Below are 21,440 nucleotides of genomic sequence, written 5' to 3'. Positions count from 1 at the left end.
AGAACTGCTTTTGCTGCATCCCATAGGTTTTGGATTGTCGTGTTTTCATTGTCATTTGTCTCTAGGTATTTTTCTATTTCCTCTTTGATTTCTTCAGTGATCAGTGACCTCTTGGTTATTTAGTAACGTATTGTTTAGCCTCCGTGTGTTTGTGTTTTTTACGTTTTTTTTCCTATAATTCATTTCTAATCTCATAGTGTTGTGGTCAGAAAAGATGCTTGATATGATTTCAATTTTCTTAAATTTACTGAGGCTTGATTTGTGACCCAAGATGTAATCTATCCTGGAGAATGTTCCGTGCTCACTTGAGAAGTGTAATCTGCTGTTTTTGGATGGAATGTCCTATAAATATCAATTAAATCTATCTGGTCTATTGTGTCATTTAAAGCTTCTGTTTCCTTATTTATTTTCATTTTGGATGATCTGTCCATTGGTGTAAGTGAGGTGTTAAAGTCCCCCACTATTTTTGTGTTACTGTCAATTTCCTCTTTTATAGCTGTTAGCAGTTGCCTTATGTATTGAGGTGCTCCTATGTTGGATGCATATATATTTATAATTGTTATATCTTCTTCTTGGATTGATCCCTTGAGCATTATGTAGTGTCCTTCCCTGTCTCTTGTAACATTCTTTATTTTAAAGTCTATTTTATCTGATATGAGTATTGCTACTCCAGCTTTCTTTTGATTTCCATTTGCATGGAATATCTTTTTCCATCCCCTCACTTTCAGTCTGTATGTGTCCCTAGGTCTGAAGTGGGTCTTTTGTAGAGAGCATATATATGGGTCTTGTTTTTGTATCCATTCAGCAAGACTGTGTCTTTTGGTTGGAGCATTTAATCCATTCACGTTTAAGGTAATTATCGATATGTATGTTCCTATGACCATTTTCTTAATTGTTTTGGGTTTGTTTTTGTAGGTCCTTTTCTTCTCTTGTGTTTCCCACTTAGAGAAGTTCCGTTAGCATTTGTTGTAGAGCTGGTTTGGTGGTGCTGAATTCTCTTAGCTTTTGCTTGTCTCTAAAGCTTTTGATTTCTCCATTGAGTCTGAATGAGATCCTTGCTGGGTAGAGTAATCTTGGTTGTAGGTTCTTCCCTTTCATCACTTTAAGTATATCATGCCACTCCCTTCTGGCTTGTAGAGTTTCTGCTGAGAAATCAGCTGTTAACCTTATGGGAGTTCCCTTGTATGTTATTTGTCATTTTTCCCTTGCTGCTTTCAATAATTTTTCTTTGTCTTTAATTTTTGCCAATTTGATTACTATGTGTCTCGGCGTGTTTCTCCTTGGTTTTATCCTGTATGGGACTCTCTGTGCTTCCTGGACTTGGGTGGCTATTTCCTTTCCCATCTTAGGGAAGTTTTCGACTATAATCTCTTCAAATATTTTCTCGGGTCCTTTCTCTCTCTCTTCTCCTTCTGGGACCCCTATAATGCGTATGTTGTTGTGTTTAATGTTGTCCCAGAGGTCTCTTAGGCTGTCTTCATTTCTTTTCATCCTTTTTTCTTTATTCTGTTCCACAGCAGTGAATTCCACCATTCTGTCTTCCAGGTCACTTATCCGTTCTTCTGCCTCAGTTATTCTGCTATTGATTCCTTCTAGTGTAGTTTTCATTTCAGTTATTGTATTGTTCATCTCTGTTTGTTTGTTCTTTAATTCTTCTAGGTCTTTGTTAAACATTTCTTGCATCTTCTCAATCTTTGCCTCCATTCTTTTTCCAAGGTCCTGGATCATGTTCACTATCATTATTCTGAATTCTTTTTCTGGAAGGTTGCCTATCTCCACTTCATTTAGTTGTTTTTCTGGGGTTTTATCTTGTTCCTTCATCTGGTACATAGCCCTCTGCCTTTTCGTCTTGTCTGTCTTTCTGTGAATGTGGTTTTTGTTCCACAGGCTGCAGGACTGTAGTTCTTCTTGCTTCTCTCAATATTTCTCTTAAGAGCAGCTTTTCCAAACAAAGTGATCATGGGTTTTACTTTCAGAATTAAGTGTAAAACTAAAAACCAAAATAAAATAACCTTCAGCATGTTGTTTGCCACAAGCTGAGATGAAAGTAGTGTCAAGCTTTGTGCTCCTGCTTCCCCCCTTTACTTCTCAGGCAAAGGAGTGACTCTGTGGCAGGCGTCCCAGTGCTTTAGTCATGGTGGGTAAGATCCTCAAGGGTCCCAAGGCATGATGGATGTGGGGCGGAGGCTGAAGGGCATTCACTGGGGTGAGCGCAGTGAGAGTAGGATGTGTGCCAGGGCCAGATGACCCCATGTCAAATCCCAGGTGAGGACCCAGGAGCTCTGTAACCTTGGGCAACTTGCTTGAACCCTGTCTGCCTCAACTTCCTGTGTGTGAAACTGGGAAAATAATACAAATCACAGGGTTATTCTGAGAATTAAATGAGTTTATGTATGAAGAGTGGTTAGCACTGTGCCTAACTAGAAGTAAATACTCCACAAATGGTATGGTGTAATTACTTTCATACTTTTCACCACTCTAGAATTAAAATTACAGATAAAGGGGACACAATCTATACAAAGATGAGATTGTAAAAATCTAGTTATTGTTTGTTTTAATTATATATAGGTCAAGCTACACAGAAAATCACTTAAGGAGACTATTTTCAGAAAAAGAAAAATAATACATGCATTCTATTGGGAGAAAGAAGGGAGCCTATTTTAGACTATAACCGAGAAGGTGTATTTTTAATTAAATATTTAGTCTTGACTGCTACCGCAATTTTAAATCTAGAGAAAAAGTGGAAATTATCAGGCATTGTTGTCATTGTTGTTGTTATTCATAAATGAAACATACCTGGAAACTAACAGACAAGGTTTGCATCAATTAAGGAATAAAAATCTTATTTTAAATATTAAGGCAAAATTCAGTTTCATAAAAGAAATAGCTAACTTGGGGTCTTGTTATATAAGGACAGAAAACTAGGGTGCATTACATCCAGACACTCTCTTTTATGATCACTAATGTGTTCTGTGCCCCTGGGGTTTGTGAAGACAGGATACTCCAGAGTGAAGTATAGGTGCAGTAATCTCACCTAGAGGTAGACAAAGAAGCTTCCCTCCCTGCCAGTTTAGTTTAACACCTTCAGATCAGCTCTTGAAAGTGCTGTCTTCAAAAATCCTCCAGTGTTTTGGAAAATCCTAGCAACACTATGGCGATGCCTCAGATTTCAAATCAATCAAAGGCATTCCTTCCTGAGATAGCTTTCAAGCAATTCCATTGAGAGCCAAAGGCCCACAAATATGCTAACCAATCATGTAACTGGACAGCTTTCTCCCTCAGGAATTCTAAAAACTAGCAGCGAGTGCCTGCAAGTCAGGGAAAAGGTGATCTGTCTGTGTGACAGTGCTAATGTCTGGACTCCACCTCTTAAGGTTGCAGGAAACCAGAGTGCTGCTCGGTCCTTGCCGATAAGTATAGTCACTTCTGGATTATTAAGGAGACTAGTGATCTGACATGTAATATATGTAATTCCACTTGTGCTACCCTCTGCTATCTACTTTTGTGTCATCAGCACCACCTCTCTCTGAGAGAAAACAGAAAAGGATGGAAGATGATTAACAGCATGGGTAAAAAGCATGACAGAAAAATACAGCTACATTAAGCTAAATTAAGACAGCTAAAACTAATACCTGATTACATGTGGTGCATTTGGCCATAAAATCCTAAACCTCTATTACCACATCCAAGTCAAAGTAGAGTATTTAGGTCAAAACTTTCACTTATCAAGAACACATACATGCAAAGAATAGTTTTCCTGATGAGGAATCTGCAACTGGTTAACTCAGTCCTGGTATTACAGTTTATCAAACTTCTTCCTAGTCCCCAAAGAAGTCCCTTCTAAATGCCCAAATTCTAGTGCCTCTACCTTACGAAAACCTAGAGTGTAATTCTCCAGATCACAGGTGGATGGAGAACTACAACCACAGAAACACATACACTGAAACCCAGATTTACAGGCATATTCTAATGAAACTATATTAACGAAGCATTAAGAAAGAAATAGATGAAGAGCGTCTCTCTTCCCCACTCCACTAAGGGCAACTGTTTTTTAACCTCTGTATTTCAGCTTGTCACATCATGCTATATCTTGGAATAGGACTCTTTCCGATTTAGATAATTACAACCCTCTGTCTGTTTTCAATTTTAGAAGCATTTGACAAGGCATGGCAATACAAATACCCTTTGATTTTAACTTTTCCTATTTTCCTTTCCACCAATGGCAAACAGATTTAAATTCTAAGATTGGAAAAAGTAGATGGGGCTGGGGGGCTGTGGCATTAAAAAAAAAAAGCTAGAACAAAAGGAGACTAAATGAAACATACTCATGGCCAACAAGAATACCTTTACTTCTTAATTGGTTTTTATTAAACAAATTCTACTTTGAAACCTAACATGAAAAAACTTAAAAATTAAAAATATCATAGCTCAAAAGTTTTCTATTGTTTTAGGTTGAATCATAAGAACTTACATATCACCTCTTATGTTAAGACTAAATTCAGCCAAAATATTCTTCAGAAAGTCTTTAATATAATATTCCAATAAAAGAAATTAAACTTTAAGAACATTAGTTGGTGTTCTGTTTCCAAATCTAATCCTCCAGGCATAAACTACAAAGTTAATAAAGAACAGATTAAAACCAACCAAGAACAAATTATTAATTCCGTTTTCCATTTCACTCTTCAATTCTTGTTTTAAATGCACTAGGAATCTCTGCTGCCGATGTAGTTAAAGCTGCAGCAGCTCTGATAATCAACGGATCTTATCACAAAGGGTATAGATACTTCCTAAATGAAAGCACCGTATGCCTAATTATTGAGCTAAATTTATACCCGTAGCTATCTCTGAATGAAACATATTCAGCTTTTTCGGCTCACAAAACATTTCTTTCCATGCCCTTAAGGTATTTTACATTTCATTCTTCTCCTCTGACTTCTTTCCTCCTCCCATATCTGAGTGTTTGTGTGACACCAGGCCGGGAAGCCAGAGGTAACTGGCCCCTGATGAATGGACACACTCTCCCTGGTTTTCCTAAGGACGAGCATCACTTCTGTGAGATAACAATTGAAGAGGCAAAAGAATGCTTTCTTTCCTGCCACAGGAAGCAGCAATTTTGGCAACAACAACTAAGCAGGGAGGTAACAGCAGAAAATACAACTATTGGTTAACACAGCAATACTGCAGCCCAAACTTCCTTTTCTTTCCTGGAAGTGACTTCTCAAAACCAGTTCTTACCAACAATCCCTTTTCTTAACCTATTACTCCAATCAACCCCTAGTTGCTAATAAATACTATTTACTGAATAATGCTATGTACCAGGAATCATGCAGAGAGATTCATATACATTTTCTACTTTAATTCTTACAAGAACTCTGCAAAAGGGAATTATTAGCCCCATTTCACAGATGGAAAGGGAGGCTCAGAAGGGTTTCTACTCTGCCATCTTGTCTCACCATCTGAGTAGGTTGTAAAGAATTTTGGTGACATACTTAAATTGTTTCTCATTTTGGTTGTATTTAAGACAAACTGCCCTCCACTGTTAAATTCTGGACCATGAACCTATGGAGTAGAAAAAGGTGTCTCCACACTGAGGAGGTCTAAACTCTAGATGGAAGATAACCATGCCCATGAACTTAGCAACAAACAGGCCAAAGACACAAACAATCAATGCCACATGACTTCGGAGAAGGGAGAGATCAGTAAAGGCTGGGAACGTGAGAGAGGGCTTCAAGGAGGCATAGATGTTTGAGCAAATGAGAAGACACTCCATTTGTGAAGAATAAAATAAGGTGTGTTATGGAGACAGTACCTATGCAAGTTTAGCTGAAGCACAGAGTCCTTCCTAATTTAAGGGATGTGACTCCAGCAAACTGAGGCAGATTTGTAGAAGACAATGAATGCCAGCCTAAGGAGTTGGGACTTCGTTCTAGAACAATGCTTCTTAAACTTTAGTCACTGGACCAGTGGTATCAGCATCACCCACAGGAATATGTTAAAAATGCAATTTCTGGGGCCCACCCAGACCTACTGAATTAGAAACTCTGGAAGCAGCAACTTGCAATCTGAGTGCTAATGTGCTCTCCAGGTGACTCTTAAGCTGGCTAAAGTTTGAATCAGTGCTCCACAGGAAACGAGGCCCACTAAAACCCGAGTTGGGCAACATGAGAGAAGTGATATTTTTGGAAGATTAATCTAATAGTGATCTGCAGAATGAACTGGAAAAGGGACCATGTGCAAATTCATGAAATTCACAGAGCCTCTACCATGCAATTATTTATATGAGACAACACTTTTCAAGAGATATAATATTAAACTGGGAAACAGAAGACTAAGGTTCTTTCTCAAAATATTACACCTTCTTACAGAGAAAATTTTTATTAAATTCTAATTTCTCTAGTGGAAATAACACCTAACCTATGACTTTTCATTTCACTGTGGTATTGTAAGCACTATTTATAAAAACACCACGGTCTCCCAAAAATGTTTGCTGGGATAGGAAAAAACAAACAAACAAACAACCCACACTAACTTTAATTAGGGTGTACCATGTACAAAACTGAAATGTAAGAAAAATGACAACTCTTATTAAATATAGTCCACAACTCTAGATAATAATGAACAGAAATGAATGAGGACTCTACCTAATTTAAAAATCACAGAACTGAAAAACAAAATGCTGACTGTAAATATAAAGCAGACTACTTTTAAGCAAAACAGGACTTTTTATATTCAAGTAAGTGTCGACCTTCAAAAGAATCTCACAAGTACCCACATTTATTTCAGTGATGTTACATCTCCTCAAAAGATTTTTTTTTATGAACCATCTTCACAGCCAGTTTACAAGTCATGTAAGAAAATGAATACAGCTTTTCACTTTATAAATCATTCTAAAAACAACTTTAAAACTAGAAAAGCTGTCTCCTACATTGATGAATCTCTTTATTCACTAGATCTGGTTCTGAATGACTTTTGACTGTTATAACAAAAAATCAAGTCTCCCCTCCAAGACAATGGCCTGTAGCCCACGAGGACAGGTAGCAGGGGTTCCAAAGACGAGTGGACACCACTTTTGGAATATGTGATTATTTAAAGGGGGGAGGGTGTCACACTTAACCTAAGTAATTCCTCCTGGTACGCTTGTTTAAAAAGGTGTATTCATTCAACTAATATTTACTGGGTGCTATTATGGGTGAGGCACAGGGCTACGGCTCCGGTGGACGAATACAGGGGAAGCTCTTTCTCCTGATCTTAACGTGACAGTCCTGTAACAGATTCATGACTCTGAAGAACCAACATCACAGAGATTCTGTACTCTCAGAGTAAGCGAAAACAGAAGTACTTCTTACATCTGCTGTGGCTTTATCTTATTACTGATAGAACACTTAATAAATCATAATTTTTATTCACCGTAACTGCTAAAGCAGCTTTCAACAGTAGTTAATAAATCATCTTCATTTTTATGCTCCTCCAATTAGCTGCCCACCCCACCTGCTTTTTTTTTTTTTTTTAAGCTAAGTTCTTCGTCACACATTCTGAGTTAAGCAAGCCCTAGGAGGATTAAATAATGAAGACTAACCAAAATGCTTAATCTGAGTGAACGTATACAATGTATGAAACACATGCCAATTATAAAATACGTTTTTGACTACATAAAGTTCCTTTTACACTTACCAAGAATGCCTTATAAAATTGACTCAGGCTAACTCCTGAAATCACAACTTCTAATCATGAGGCACTTCTAATCATGAGATGAAAACTTGTAGTTGACTAGATACGTTATGACAATCAACACTGCTAGTTGACTACAAAAATAACATGTCTCAGAGAATAGCATCCTAAATATTCTAAAATAACTATCATCTCAAACCACAATTTATAAAAATAATATAGTACATTTATGTCAATCATTATTCACCATGTTAACGCAGTCTCAAAGCCAAATTTAAACAGTTCTGGCATTTGGCAGACTTTTATGAACTAACCAAGGTCAGAATATAAATACATTTTGAAATGTGCAGCTCCTCACTATCTTAAAAAAGCATGACTGAAAACACGTTTATTTGGAGTTAGCCAAAAAAAAAAAAAAAAAAAAGCCTAAACTTCCTAAATAAATCATGCTTTTCTTTTATTCTAAAATAAAATACCTTAGACAAAATGCACATTTATCCTATTTAAGACACCAAAGGCCTCTAATATACAAAAGATCAGCCTGCCCCTTCAAACGTACACATGTATATTGCTTTGAAACCTTACTGACATTTTCCTTTTGGTTAATTTTTCTTCTTTAAGAATTCAGCTTTGTCAGACTTGCCATTTTCTGGCACCGCTAAAAAAAAAAAAAAAAAAACCACTTCTGAAATTCTATTTGGACCATTTCTGAGCTTCAACTATGATCTTAAAATATTAGGAAGCCATCCTGATGAATTCTAAAAAAGAAGATTCCATCCCTCCTTTCCCAGATCTTCAGAGAGGCCAACATCTTCCTCAAATATGTGATGCAAAAACCCAACAATAACAATGAAGATGAGCTGATGGAAGCTGGTGGGCTGCGTCTTGGCTGAGGGAAAGCAGGCTGTTCCAACATGCTTGGTAGGTACTCCTATCAATAAAGGGCACTTATAATCCTAGGGGTCCAGCCCAGGGAAGAGGCAAATTTTGCTGCTGTTTTTAGTAGACAACGCTGTCCACTGCCTTTCAGGACTTTGCCCCCTTCAGGAGCCATGTGCCTGATAGATCCATCTTCTCCGACACCCTACTTCTTAGTCTCCAAGCTCTGCCTTCATCCCAATCCTGCTTCTTTAAAAGCCTCCTTGTTCTATACAATTCAGAGTAAGGAAATCCAACTAGTCACCCAACACAGGAGAAAATGCTGCTCAAAGAAAGGTAAATTAAATATACAAGATACTGTTTCATCACCCATGAAATTTATAGAGTCAAGACTAGGTTCATTACATTACAGGTGGAAGTATACATTGTTTTTGGAAAGTCATCCCTCAAAATGTACTACGATCCGTTGACTTATTCATTTCCTCTACTAGGAATTTAAGGGGAAATCCTACTCATGGGGTTGGGGATGGCAATGAAAAATGAGCTGGAATCTTAATGGACAAAGGTGTTTATCTCAGCATTTTAAAATAAAAACAAAAAACTGGAAATAATCTAAATGTTCAGGTCCAAGGGGATGATTAAATAAACTATGATGCTTCCATTTCATATACTATGCTATCATAAAATTACACTAAAAGAAAATGAAAAAAAAAACATGTATACATAGTGTGGTTATAACTGGGGGAAAAAATAACCTATATGTTGGGGCAGGAAGTGTTGACACTGCTTGTGACTGAGTGATTGAACTGTGAAGGATTTTTTTTTTTCTTTTTTCTACTCCTGTGTACTTTCAAAATGTTCTTTCCTAAGCAAGTGTTACTTTATAATGAAATAACAGTGCAAGATACTTGCTTCTTTTTTTTTTTTTTTTTTTAATTTTATTTATTTGTTTATTTATTTATGGCTGTGTTGGGTCTTCGTTTCTGTGCGAGGGCTTTCTCTAGTTGCGGCAAGCGGGGGCCACTCCTCATCGCGGTGCGCGGGCCTCTCACTATCGCGGCCTCTCTTGTTGCGGAGCACAGGCTCCAGACGCGCAGGCTCAGTAGTTGTGGCTCACGGGCCCAGTTGCTCCGCGGCATGTGGGATCTTCCCAGACCAGGGCTCGAACCCGTGTCCCCTGCATTGGCAGGCAGATTCTCAACCACTGCGCCATCAGGGAAGCCCAGATACTTGCTTCTTTTACAAACCCATTCTCGCCCTTGTTAAGATAAATCCCAAAGTATAATAATTTCTGCTGGGCAACTTTAGTGATATTGTTTTAATAGCAGCCTTTAAGAAGCAATACATCAACAAAAGGGAGGCACTGATGGTGAAATTTCAGGCAGCTGGGAATGAGATTTTGAGACTAGGTACACACCCCGTGCTGCCTTCATCATTCCACAGGTCTGTCCTTTTGTTCTGCGCCCCAACAGACAGACAAACAGTGAGGAAACACAACCTCTTAGTAGTTGCAGCACGTATTCTTGTGAAAGAGGAACTAGAGTCAATCATGGCTCAAACATCAGCTCAGGGAAGCTGGACGTGGCCACCCCCAGCGTGGACCATGAGCCCTGGACTCCTATCTCTGGACCCTCTTGTCCCTTAGAAGAATCAAGTGCGCTTCATAGGACTTTGAAAAGACCTTTCCAGGACCTCCCTGGTGGTCCAGTGGTTAAGACTCCAAGCTTCCACTGCGGGGGGGAGGCGGGGGGGGCGGGTTCGATCCCTGGTCGGGGAACTAAGATGCCTCAAGCCACACAGCTGGGCCCCAAAAAAAGATCTTTCCATGAAAAAGGATTTGGCAGATATGAAGATTCCAGCAATAGCTCATGGTCTTTGGATGGCCCAAGTTCATGTCTCAACCACAATCATTCACAGGCCCATGTACATCATTATTACTGCACCCTTTCTCATAAACTCCTGGCCTAGGCAAGTATTGCAACAAAGATTGTTTTAGTGCGTAGTGTGCGCTGTATTATTAAGCCGCCCCTGCAGAGCTCGGTGCCCTTCACCAGGTTTTTATCTCCTCACTTCCAGTCCTTCTCTCATACTAAGCACCCTCACACTAGGCACTGGAGACAGGACAATCCAATGGGAGACCCACATATATAAATACATAAAAAAGTATTTATATAATACTTAATATAAAAATAAAAAGTTAATATAAATGTTAATAATATTAACAAATCAAAGGTAATATAATATGACCTGCGTGTCACTGTATGAAAGGATGTAGAACAAGAGTGACCAGAGGGTACAGGAGCAAATGAGGGACTGGGCCTTTGATAAGCTTAAGAGCGAGGGAGACAAATGGACTGCAGTAAAAAGGAAGTGAGGCGGCATTTCAGTTACGAAAGTCAACTAAATAACAAAGGCTACGTGGGCTTTTTAATTTCATTATCTCTGTCCTGGATTATCTGCAGCTCTGCTGGGCTCTAATGTACCTAAAGCAACTGCCGGAGTATTCATGACAGGAATGAGGGCTGCGACTTTTCAATGCTCTTAAGTCTTAATCTCATTTGGTGTTCTTTCAAGTACCTAATGATCACAGAAGTCTTCATCAGGACTCCGTGTGTGGGGCGGGGCGGGGGGGGGGCGGCGGCCAGTGCTGCTGCATTCTGCAGAGCAAAGGAACTAGCCAGGGTTGCTTTCCTTCTAGGACGGTCTCAGTGGGCTTCTTGCTGCTGGCCTGCTACTCAGGGCTGAGGAGGAGGGAGGGCCAGGCCAGCCAGCCTCCAAAGCGTATGTTCTCATTAGAGACAAGATGTCACAGGCGGAGCCGGGGCCTGAGAGCTAAGAGGCAGTTTCTAGCTCTGTAGGTAGTGCACTGGGGGAATCTCAGGAGGAAGTCACAGCTCACAGGGCCCTGTTTCTCAAATGTAAAATGAGTACTGGGGTTAAGCATCTCTGAGGTCCTTCTGGGCCTGATACCTTAATAAATCTAAGTTCAAAGCTCTCAAAAAAGGCCAAAATCTGTGAGTTACGAAGTACAGCTGATTTATGTGAATTTTGACTACCAGGTGACAGAATGAGCTCCGATTATAGAATTGATCACAATTACATAAATTTTTGCTAAATCTAAAATAATTTTCTTCTCATTTCTTAAAAACATTCATCCAAAGACAAAACAGGTTAAAATGCATTTTACTTAATCCCTCTTTTTCTCTATTTTGGGGAACAATTTCAATGCTTAAGGAGATAACTCAAGAACTGTGATCATTCTGAGAAGATGGTACTTCAGGAACAAGCACATCTGACTGTGAGAAAGAGACTAATTCTTTAACACATATTTTGAAGTACAGAAGCTGGAAAAGTATGTAATTTTAAGGATAGCAAAAGTTTTTTGGAATTTGGCAGGAATGTGAGAAAATCAAGAGTTGACAGTAGCACAGTAAAATCATAGCTGTCTGGAATGATCATCCTGAACTGGAAATGTATCCCTTTAAGCAAACCTAATTTAAACTGTTTTTGATAACTTTTTGAAACATTATTACCCACTTCCCTGATGTATTAAACAGTATCTGAAACAATGTAATCTCGGCTTGATGGCTTTAGGTAGTGATTAGCAACAGTAATAACAGCAAGCAACATTTATTATACACTCCCTGCATACCTGATACCATTCTAAGTGCTTTGTGTGGATGATCACATTTAAACTTTCCAATCCAACAAAGTGGGTACTTTTATTACCTCCATTTTACAAACGACAAAACTGAAGCTCTGACAGATTAAGCAATTTGCTTAAGGTCACAAAGCTAGTAAATGGAAGAGGCCACATTCAGACCCAAGTCATCTGACTCCCAAAACTAGCCCTTCTCACCACACCATGTTGTTACAAATGAATGGAGCAGGGGCAGGTAAAAGCATCCAGAGAATCTCCAGGACCTACTTGGGTGAAGAGAACGATGTGCTCCTATAATGAAGAGACCACAGATTGGTGTGATTTTTAAATGTATGTCTGCTTTTTTTTTTTTAAATGTAAGTATAGTTGCTGTACCATATTATGTAAGTTACAGATGTATAGTACAGTGATTAAAGGTTATACTCCATTTATTGTTATTATAAAATATTGGCTATATTCCCATGTTATACAATATCCCCTTGCAGCTTATTTTATACGTAATAGTTGTACCTCTTATTCCCCTATCCCTATATTGCCCCCCTCCGCTTTCCCTCTCCCCACTGGTAACCAATAGTTTGTTCTCTATATCTGTGAGTCTGCTTCATTTTTGTTATAGTCGCTGGTTTGTCATATTTCATGGATTCCACAGATAAGTGATACCATTAAATATATATCTACTTTTAAAAACACATACTCCTTCAGATTAGCTTTCCATTCTTCTGTTACGCATTGCACAATGTCCGAAGAGCATGTACATTTATAGTTTGAAAGAGCTCCTCGACGTTGGCCCACACCTTTTCTTTTTTTCTCCCTATTTCTCCCCCATCTCTCTTCGTAAAGAATGACCAATTGAATGATTACTAATGCCTCTGTTTCCTGCAGATATCTCTTTAAGGAGAAAAAGATATCATCAAATTTTCCCTGGGTGGCTTTAAAAGGTAGAGGCCTTCTGAATTATGCCCCTAGTAAGTTTTTTTTTTTTTAATTACTATAGTTAATGTAACTTAACTAATACGAGGTCAAAGTTATAATACTGCAGGACTGTACATGTTTTGTACTCACTTGACATTAGTGTCTGCAAATAATAAATATAGGCAGTCAATTTATATACCTCTTTGGCATTTTACTTAGGAGACAAGCCGTGTCAGGATAACGAGCAACATTCATCCAGGATTGGGCTTCTATTCTCAACTCTACCACTAACTAGCAAAGTGATTTCCAGAACAATCTTTGTGTCTCAGTTGCCCCTATTGTAGCTATCTCTGAAGTGTCATTCAGATACAATATTTTATGGCTTAGAGCATATGTTTACTTTTAAAAATCAGAGAGTTATAATTTTTATGGCATATTTTTGGTAACAGAAAAAAATTTTTGCAGACTTTGTATAAAGGACCTTTAAACATATTTAGTAGTAAACGGTGGGGGACTAGAGGTAGTTCAATTATTTAACACTAAACAAGGTACTAGACAAAGAACACTGAGGGAAAAGTCAAGACTTAGGTTCCCCAAAGAAAGAATCTCTTCCTTAAGCTACCAAACACTGGCTTCTCCTGTATCATTTCTGCCTACTTAGGGAAAAGGCATGTCATAGTATCCCTGGAGCCCACAGGGGGGCTGCTCCTATTTTGACCAACCAAAACTTACCTTTGACAAACACATACATTTTTGTGGTTTTGTAGGTTATAAAGAACTTAAAAGGCCACAGGTTCTCTACTGGGTTATGAGGTATAAGCAGGGTCCAGTGCAGTGCTGATCTACCCATGTATATTTAGCCCTCACACTGATCTGTTGGGTTTCCTCCCCTCTGACCTTGAGACACATGCTTTAAACGCTCTCTAATAAAGAATTTGTATTACCATAGCTTATTAAATAATTTAATACAAATAAGTTAACTAAGCTGAAGTCCAACAAATTCAGATCTCATCCAAAGACACTTTTTACACATGTGAAATATTAGCATAAATTTCTCAAAGTGGTTTAGATTATTAGCTCACCTAAGAGATGCAGATGTATTTACTCAAAAATGCATTTTTTTAACCTCTTTTCCACAGCCTAAACTAGGTTCTAGGTCCTATATAGAGTTCCTTTATATGAATGTTAAGAACGTTAAGTTACCCAATATGAGGAAGACAGAATACTCCTCCCAGACAAATTACCAATAGCTTACAGAAAATTAAGTTGAGCATAACTGATTATCCATTAACAATCTTCTGCTTTTGTATATTAATGTTCAACAGTCAGCATCTACTCTAATACATACACTGTTGAAACCTTAATTTATTTCTTTACTTGTTAAAGAGAGAAGCCTTTTACAAACTCTCCATGACCTACCTGCTCTGGGAAAGGTCCGAAAAGTGGGGAAATCTTGCATTTGCCCATGTTCAATGTCCAGTGTGTTTCAGAACAGGGTGAGCAGAACAGGCAAGGTAACCCAAGGACATCTAAGCTCCTTCAGAGTCAGGTCTTCAAATTGTGGTCTTTATTATTTTGCAAATATTATTTTCCACCCTACTACCCAGACAAATAAGTTAAGTTTCAAATTAAAAATGTTTTGTTTTAATATGTCAAGGTAGATTATTCCTATGTCTGACCTTTAATAAAATGCAAAGAGCTTTAATAAAAGGGTCAATCGTCAGTAGTTAACATAAATTATAGACTCAAGAACAACCTAAGGCTAGTAGTGTAAGGCATAAAAATATATATTCACCATTAGCCATCAATACGAAAATTTTCTTTCAACTTTTTATTACATAAATAGTTCTGGAAATAAAAACTAAAGCCTGTTTGGAGAAACCTAGGGAAGATAACTGTGACCCTACAGCTAACTGGTCTGAGAGCCTTACCTGATAGGCCCAAAGCTGGCTGTCAGCCTCCCCACTCCCACCCCATGTAGACTGGTAGGGGTTCCAGTCTGAGAAGGGAGGAATCCCACTGATAATTTGATAATTAGGGCTCTAATCCTAAAGGACAGCGCAGGCTCTTTGTAGTGACCCCCCGCAAAAGCTTCCTGATTTTAAAAAAGAGTTGGGGTAGAAGGAAAAATGGACTACTTTTCTAAAAATGCCGTGGTGCTCTTCAACTTCTGTGCTTCGTTTGTCTACCAGTGTTTTTTAAAGTTAAAGACCACTTGAGCACAATTTTTAAAAGATCAATCTCGTGAGAATATGCACTATGTGTGTACTGTAAATTTCAGGGAAATCCCAGAGTTAATTTATTTACAAAGTTTTCATGGGGTGGGGGGCTGTCTTCATTTCGGCTTTAAGTTTTACATCAAATGTTTACCATCCATCAGATATCAGTACTGGGAAGCACGTAGCACCTTTTTGTGACGGGTGCTAGGCAATAAATATCCTATTTGAAATGAGAAAGTGTTTCCCCTTAGCACAAATTTGTTAAAAATTTACCATGGTACCAGTAACACAGCTGTGTTGGCAATATAAAAATAGCATTGGCTGTCTTTAAACCAAATTTACAAAATGAAAGTTTGGCTCAAATATTATAGTCCAAGCTCCCAACACGTTAGACTTGCTTATACCTTCTAAATTTTACCCATAAAACTGTTAGTACATTCAGGTGTGATAGAGAACCTAAGTATATGAAGAGAACTAGAAAATACAGGAACAATAAAAATCAAGATCAAGGCAAAGATCCGTTGGTCCATGACAAGGCATACATGGTGGTACCTGAACTGAATCTAAATGTGTAAAGTCCAGAGCCTTATTCACAGCAGGCAACCACTCTTTCCTCTCTAAAACTGAACATTTACAGTGTACTTTTAGAATAGCATGAGTAACTTTTTTTTTTTTTTTTGGTTTACGAAGGAACACATCTGCTTGAACTAATCTGATGAAAATCCATAATCCATTTCTTCCCGTTAGCCTTTGACTAAATACTGAAGCTAATCATGCTGGCTTCCCCGCCCCCCCGGTTCTCACAGAAACATGAAATTTTAAAGAACCCATTTAGTTCAACCACTTTATGCAAGACTGGGCAGTTTCAAAACGTCTAGGTGCGAAGATGTTAGCACCACATGGACACAGAAGGCTACATAAATTTCCTTCACGTGGTTAATTAAGACCTTCTGATCTAGAGATATAGATAACATGGATCTAATAAGGACAGATATGCATACTGTTAATATGCTACCCTGAATTGACTGCTACTGTCTTAGCGCTTCTGCTCTAAATGCACTTTTAATCACTACTGGTCAGTACCAATAGCTTTTTCACATTCATGCATCTTTAGCATTTAAAATAATTTCCTGGGACAACTGATCTGCACTAACTGGCAGCGCATAGGAATTTAGAGGCATGAAACGTGTGAATTACATTGCTTCAAACTTAAGAGAAACATAAGCAGATACAAATTTGGGGCTAAATTATCTATGGGTTTTGGTTGGCTATTTTCAAGGAGCCTGAGAGATGAAGAGGAGAGGGAGATGGTTGGTGAAAGCAGAGCCTTTTTTCCACCTTCCTGGTTTTGCAGCACTGACAGGATTCCATGGAGAAGGGAAACTGCTAGACAGAAGTTGTCACAGGGAGTAAAATCCAACCCCCCCCCCCCCACCGAAGTCTAGGAGGGTTCTATGCCTCAGGAAGGGTCTCAAAGCAGAAAGGCTGATGGGCTGTGGAAGGCAGCTACTTGCACAGGAGGGATGAATCAAGGCATTCTGCCTAGGGTAAACTGAAAGGCACCCAAATCCACTTTAACTTGCTCAATTACAGCTTAACCAAATTCATCTGGTCTTTATACTAAAATCAGAAATCCTACAACAACCAAGCTGCCTCCATTCTGGAGCCACTTAAGCTAAGTACCTCTTCACAACCTCAAAATTCTTTTTACTCTGAAAACTGGGGGGATCAGGAAGCTTCCTTTCCTGATTACCTGCCCAATGTCAAAACACAAAATTTATTTTCACAGAGACTCGGTGAACCTTAAAAAATGGCAATTACTTCCATTCATAATGTATTTTAGAAATTGGAATCAAGATTTGAGATGAAATGCTTTTAATATGGTTCCTGCAGCTCTTGGATTGTGTAAAAAACCAGGCTGGCATAGTTTCACAGGGGAGAGTAGCTGTAAAAGGAGGCATGTCCACAGAGAGCCTGGTGACAAGAGGAAGTCCAGGCTTCAAGTCCTGACTCAATCACTAACTGGTTCTGGGGCTCTGGGCCTTTCAACTTTCATCTTTAAAATGACAGTCCTAAATGATTTGTAAGGTCCTCTTCAGCTTTAAGCTAGGCATGAACTAACCACATGTTACAAGTTCTAACTGAAAATTACAGGAAAGAAATTATGAAAGACTTATCAAAGTCCATGTTTGTCCTAGATTAAGTTTGTCATCATTGTGCTGCTGTGGAGGAAAACCTGTTGCATCACATGGAATACTCTTTTTCTGACTACACCCGAAATGCAAGAGGCGGTAGGCTGGCTTTCTACATTTTTCATTTTTTGAAAAGTAAACAACAGTGTGCCCCCTATGATAGGAAGTTCTAGAGTTTCACCTTTATAGTCTGTAAGTACACACAGGATGCCACCTGGCAGAATGGGGCCACATGACCCAACGCGGGGTGTGCTGGCTTGCTGTTAGAACATTTCTATTGTGCGTGATTGATGCTTTGCGTTTACATGCAAGCTTCATTTCAAAGCCACGTCCAAGCCTCATTAGAAGGCTGTTTGGAACCTTCACTGTCACTGTTCTCAGGGACGATTAACCATGTATCAGGCAGTGAAAGAGGAGGTTTGCACAGCACCTGCCCATGTATTTAATACCTACCTCGTGTGGCTTATGCTCACCGGAGCAATCAAGTTAAGAACAACGGGATTCAACCTCAGATCATAATTGGCCCCATCTACTTTGACACTGAAATGGAAACGAAAGAGCCTTTGACACTGCACCTGGTCTAAGTGGAAAACGATGCCTCCCCACACTGTAATGTTACCGTCATGTCCCCGTACACTGTAATGTTAAAGTCTTAAAGACTTTCAAAGGTTTGTCGTTTCTCCCAGAAAAACACCGCGGGCCCGCAGGGATTTCTAGCCGGGTGCACTCACCTCTTTGATCTTCTCCCTTTTCTCGCGGATGGTGGCGTCGGCCGGCTCCCGGTCAATCGCCCCAACGAGGGGTGCTAAGTCCACTGGGGGCAGCATCTTGAACCCCACCCTGCTACTCAGCTGGTCCTGGGCCACCTTCTCCTTCTCCATCAGGATGTCTCTTTGGATCTCCTCGGGCAGCTTCTGCAGGGTCTCCTTGGCTTCCCTCAGAGCCCGCTCGTGGTTTTCACGGATCCTGGCCAAGTTGTCCTCCAGGGCGGCCGCGGGGTCCCCGGGCGCGCCCTCCTCGCCGCGCCGGGCTCGCCCATCTGCCGCGTCCTCGGCGCGCGCCCCGGGCCCGGGCTTGCGGTCGGCGGGCGGCTGCAGGGCGGGGCTGGAGTGGAACAGGACCCCGCTGAGCAGCTTGGAAGAGTCGGGCAGGAAGAAGATCGCCCCGAAGCAGAGCGTGATGAAGGCGCTGAACACCAACAGCAGCACGAACTTCTCCGTCAGGCGGAAGGCGGCGGGGCCGGACCCCTTCCTGCCGCCGCCGAGTCCCCCACCCAGGCCGCCGCCCAGGCCGCTGCCCGCGGGACTACTGAAGAGCGGTAACAGGCCCCCAGCCGGCATCGCTCCCGCTGCCGCCTGGCTGCCCGCTGTCCAGTGGCCTTGCGCCGCGCCGCTCAGCAGCCAAACTTCGCCGCCGCCCGGCGTCAGCGGCTGCGGGGCTGGGTTCTGCGCATCCAGGCCGCCCAAACCCCCCGCCTGGGCTGCAGGTATCCCTTGGGGAGACAACTCCCCTCCGAGTTTTCTCCCCGGGGCGGCTCCTTTGGCAAACAGGCGCGACAATGCGCTCGCTGCAGCCCCTGCGGGGAGAAAAACAGTAAAACGTAGTAACTACGATGATGGTGATAAAGTTTCCACCGGTCTCCGCCCTCCGACGGCCGCGAGAGCCGCCAGGACAGCTCCCCCTGCACGGAGTCCGGAGTCCGGCTCCCGGCACCGCCCTCGGAGCCCACACTTTGGACTTGGGGTGAAGTTTGCAGGTCTCGGGGGCAGGCTGTACCGTGCACACCTGGAGCAGAGCCACGCGCGGGCACCTCCTGGAGAGGGCAGCGCACCTCCGCGCCGCAGAGGCGCAGCGTGGGTGGGGGGCTCGTCAACTTCGCCCGCTCCTCATCCCGAAGCTCGGACTAGCTGTGTCTCCGCTTCCCAGATGGCGGGTGCGCGTGCAGCCCGGCCGCCCCGCAGCGCTGGTCGCCGCTCAGCTGGGCTAGCGCGCCGACCTGCGGGCGAGCAGGAGCGAGCGGGGCAGCACGAAGCCCTCCGCCGCCGCTCCGCGAGCACTACCACCACTGCCGGTCTCGGGGCGGTCGGAAACGAGGGCGGTGACGCGGCCCGAGAGTGATGGTGCGGCCGGGCCAATCACGCGCGGCTCAGGGTCCCGCGGGGGCGGGGCCGAAGCGGGGAGGGGGCAGCGCCGGGAGGGGAGTTTACGGGAAGCGCAGCCTCGCAGGGGCCCGGCCGGGGGCTGGGAGGTAGCGGGGCCCGGAGGCGCGAGGCGGGTGGGAGTGGCGGCGGGGAGGGCGGCCAGCCCGCTGCGGAGGCCAAGGGCGGGAGGCGGCGGGCGGGGCCCGGGGTTGGGGAGCTTATCCCGCTCCGGCCTCGGGCCCGGGTCCCAGGGGCGGTTGGTCTCGAGTTGCTGGGGGAGGTGCCTGGGCTGATGCGGGACCTCCCCGCCGCCCCCTCGGACCTGCGCCTGGCCGTGCGGGGCCCGCCCGGAGGAGGGCCAAGAAGGACAGGGTCTTGCAGAGAATTGCCAGATTGTTATGACGCGCGTCTTTTCTCCAGTTATCCTCCTTTTACCCAAGGCAGGGATTGCCCCAGTGCTCGGTAGCCGTTAACCCAAAAGTCCCTCGGCGAGGAGCTGTGATTTGGAGAGCTTTTGAGCTCAGCTTTTGGGCTGTCCGGTCGAACATCCCTTTACATCCGGAGACTTAATGGTTTTGTGGTTGCTTAGGAGTCTTCGTGTTCATCCTCAACCCCCTTTAAAAGAAAAAAAAAGTTGTGTAGCTCCCCCACCCACTCCCCCTTTCAAAATTAATTTACCTCATGCAAGTTGGTCATACTTTCCATTTAAAGAAGACAGTATTGTGCTGCCATAGCTTCAAGTAATAAATTTCAACACTGTTGAAATTAAGTCTTGGATTTGACCACTTCCAGGGAAGTAAGGACTTGGTCCACCAGAGATTGTCTTCAAGACAGCATTATTTTACAAAATGTGTTCGTAATTCCCCTGTTGCTCTGCAAATAAAGGGTTATCGGAGAGGAAAGAGTTGACTGACTTCCCATTTCCCACTTCTGAAAGCTAGTTTGTAGCAGCCTTATCCTATATCCCTCACCTTTCTCTGGAAACGTGATTTGAGCTCTGTTTCTGCTTGTTGTCTTTTTTTAAAAAAAGGAAACAGCTGACACCTTTCAGGAAGGTGCCCATAATGTAGTTGTTTTCAGGTGTTAGACTGTGTGAGAAAATATAAAATAAAATTAAAAATCCTTATTACAGTTTTCATTTAAGTATTCATTTTAACCATCATTATTTGTTTTGTGTAAAATGAGTCATACACCCAAAATTTCTGTTAATGGGAAATTGTTTGATAAAGCCAACTGTATGGCTTGGTCTTTTTTTCTTATAACTTCTATGAAATTCTACGCCCAGAAGAGTGCAGCATATCCAAGCAGGGTAACAAAGTTTAGAAGGACTGAAAAAGAAAACAATGATTTTTGTTTTTAATGATGGAAGGGTAATTTTTATTTCAAATTGCAACTTGTAGATAGGCTGAAGAGTTTGAATCACTGGGAATTAAGGTCAATCGCTTTATGATCATCTCTTTTGGAATGATTATTTCAACTACTGTGTTTTAAGAATGGAATTATTTCTTGTAACCACAAAATATTTAGAAATGTTGAAATTAATATTACTAAGTATTCCAGAAAAGCAATAAAATCTACTTATAAATGCATGTTAGAGTGGTGATGAAAGGAGGTTATAAACCTAATGCTATTCTGGCACTCTTTAATTTTGATATCAAACCAGTTTGAGCATTTAACCTATATCCTGTAGTGGAAACATTCAAAATTTAGCATATGGACTTAAAGATGATTTTTTTTTTCTAAAAACTTCAAATTTGACTCATCTATA

The 21,440-nt window shown here is 41.4% G+C and overlaps 1 protein-coding gene across 2 annotated transcripts in view; it reads right to left on the bottom strand.

Moving 5' to 3' along the window:
* Window positions 1-19,572, bottom strand: part of MAN1A1 (mannosidase alpha class 1A member 1) — a 168,307-nt gene extending 148,735 nt beyond the window's left edge. Inside the window, exons 1-2 of one of the 2 annotated variants that reach the window (XM_036870936.1) lie at window positions 19,317-19,572; window positions 18,263-19,107 (exon numbers count right to left, since the gene is read on the bottom strand). In XM_036870936.1, the coding sequence (XP_036726831.1) occupies window positions 18,263-18,871 (609 nt within the window). In that variant the 5' untranslated portion in view covers window positions 18,872-19,107; window positions 19,317-19,572. Of the gene's footprint in view, window positions 1-18,262; window positions 19,108-19,307 lie in introns of both variants that reach the window. The other variant, XM_036870937.1, reaches the window with a different exon arrangement.
* Between the last annotated feature and the right edge of the window lie 1,868 nt (window positions 19,573-21,440).

Source organism: Balaenoptera musculus, chromosome 12 (genome assembly GCF_009873245.2).
Source record: "Balaenoptera musculus isolate JJ_BM4_2016_0621 chromosome 12, mBalMus1.pri.v3, whole genome shotgun sequence".
In the NCBI taxonomy this organism is placed as follows: Eukaryota; Metazoa; Chordata; class Mammalia; order Artiodactyla; family Balaenopteridae; genus Balaenoptera; species Balaenoptera musculus.
Note: the sequence above shows the minus strand (reverse complement) of the source record. Positions and strands in the feature narration are given on the sequence as shown.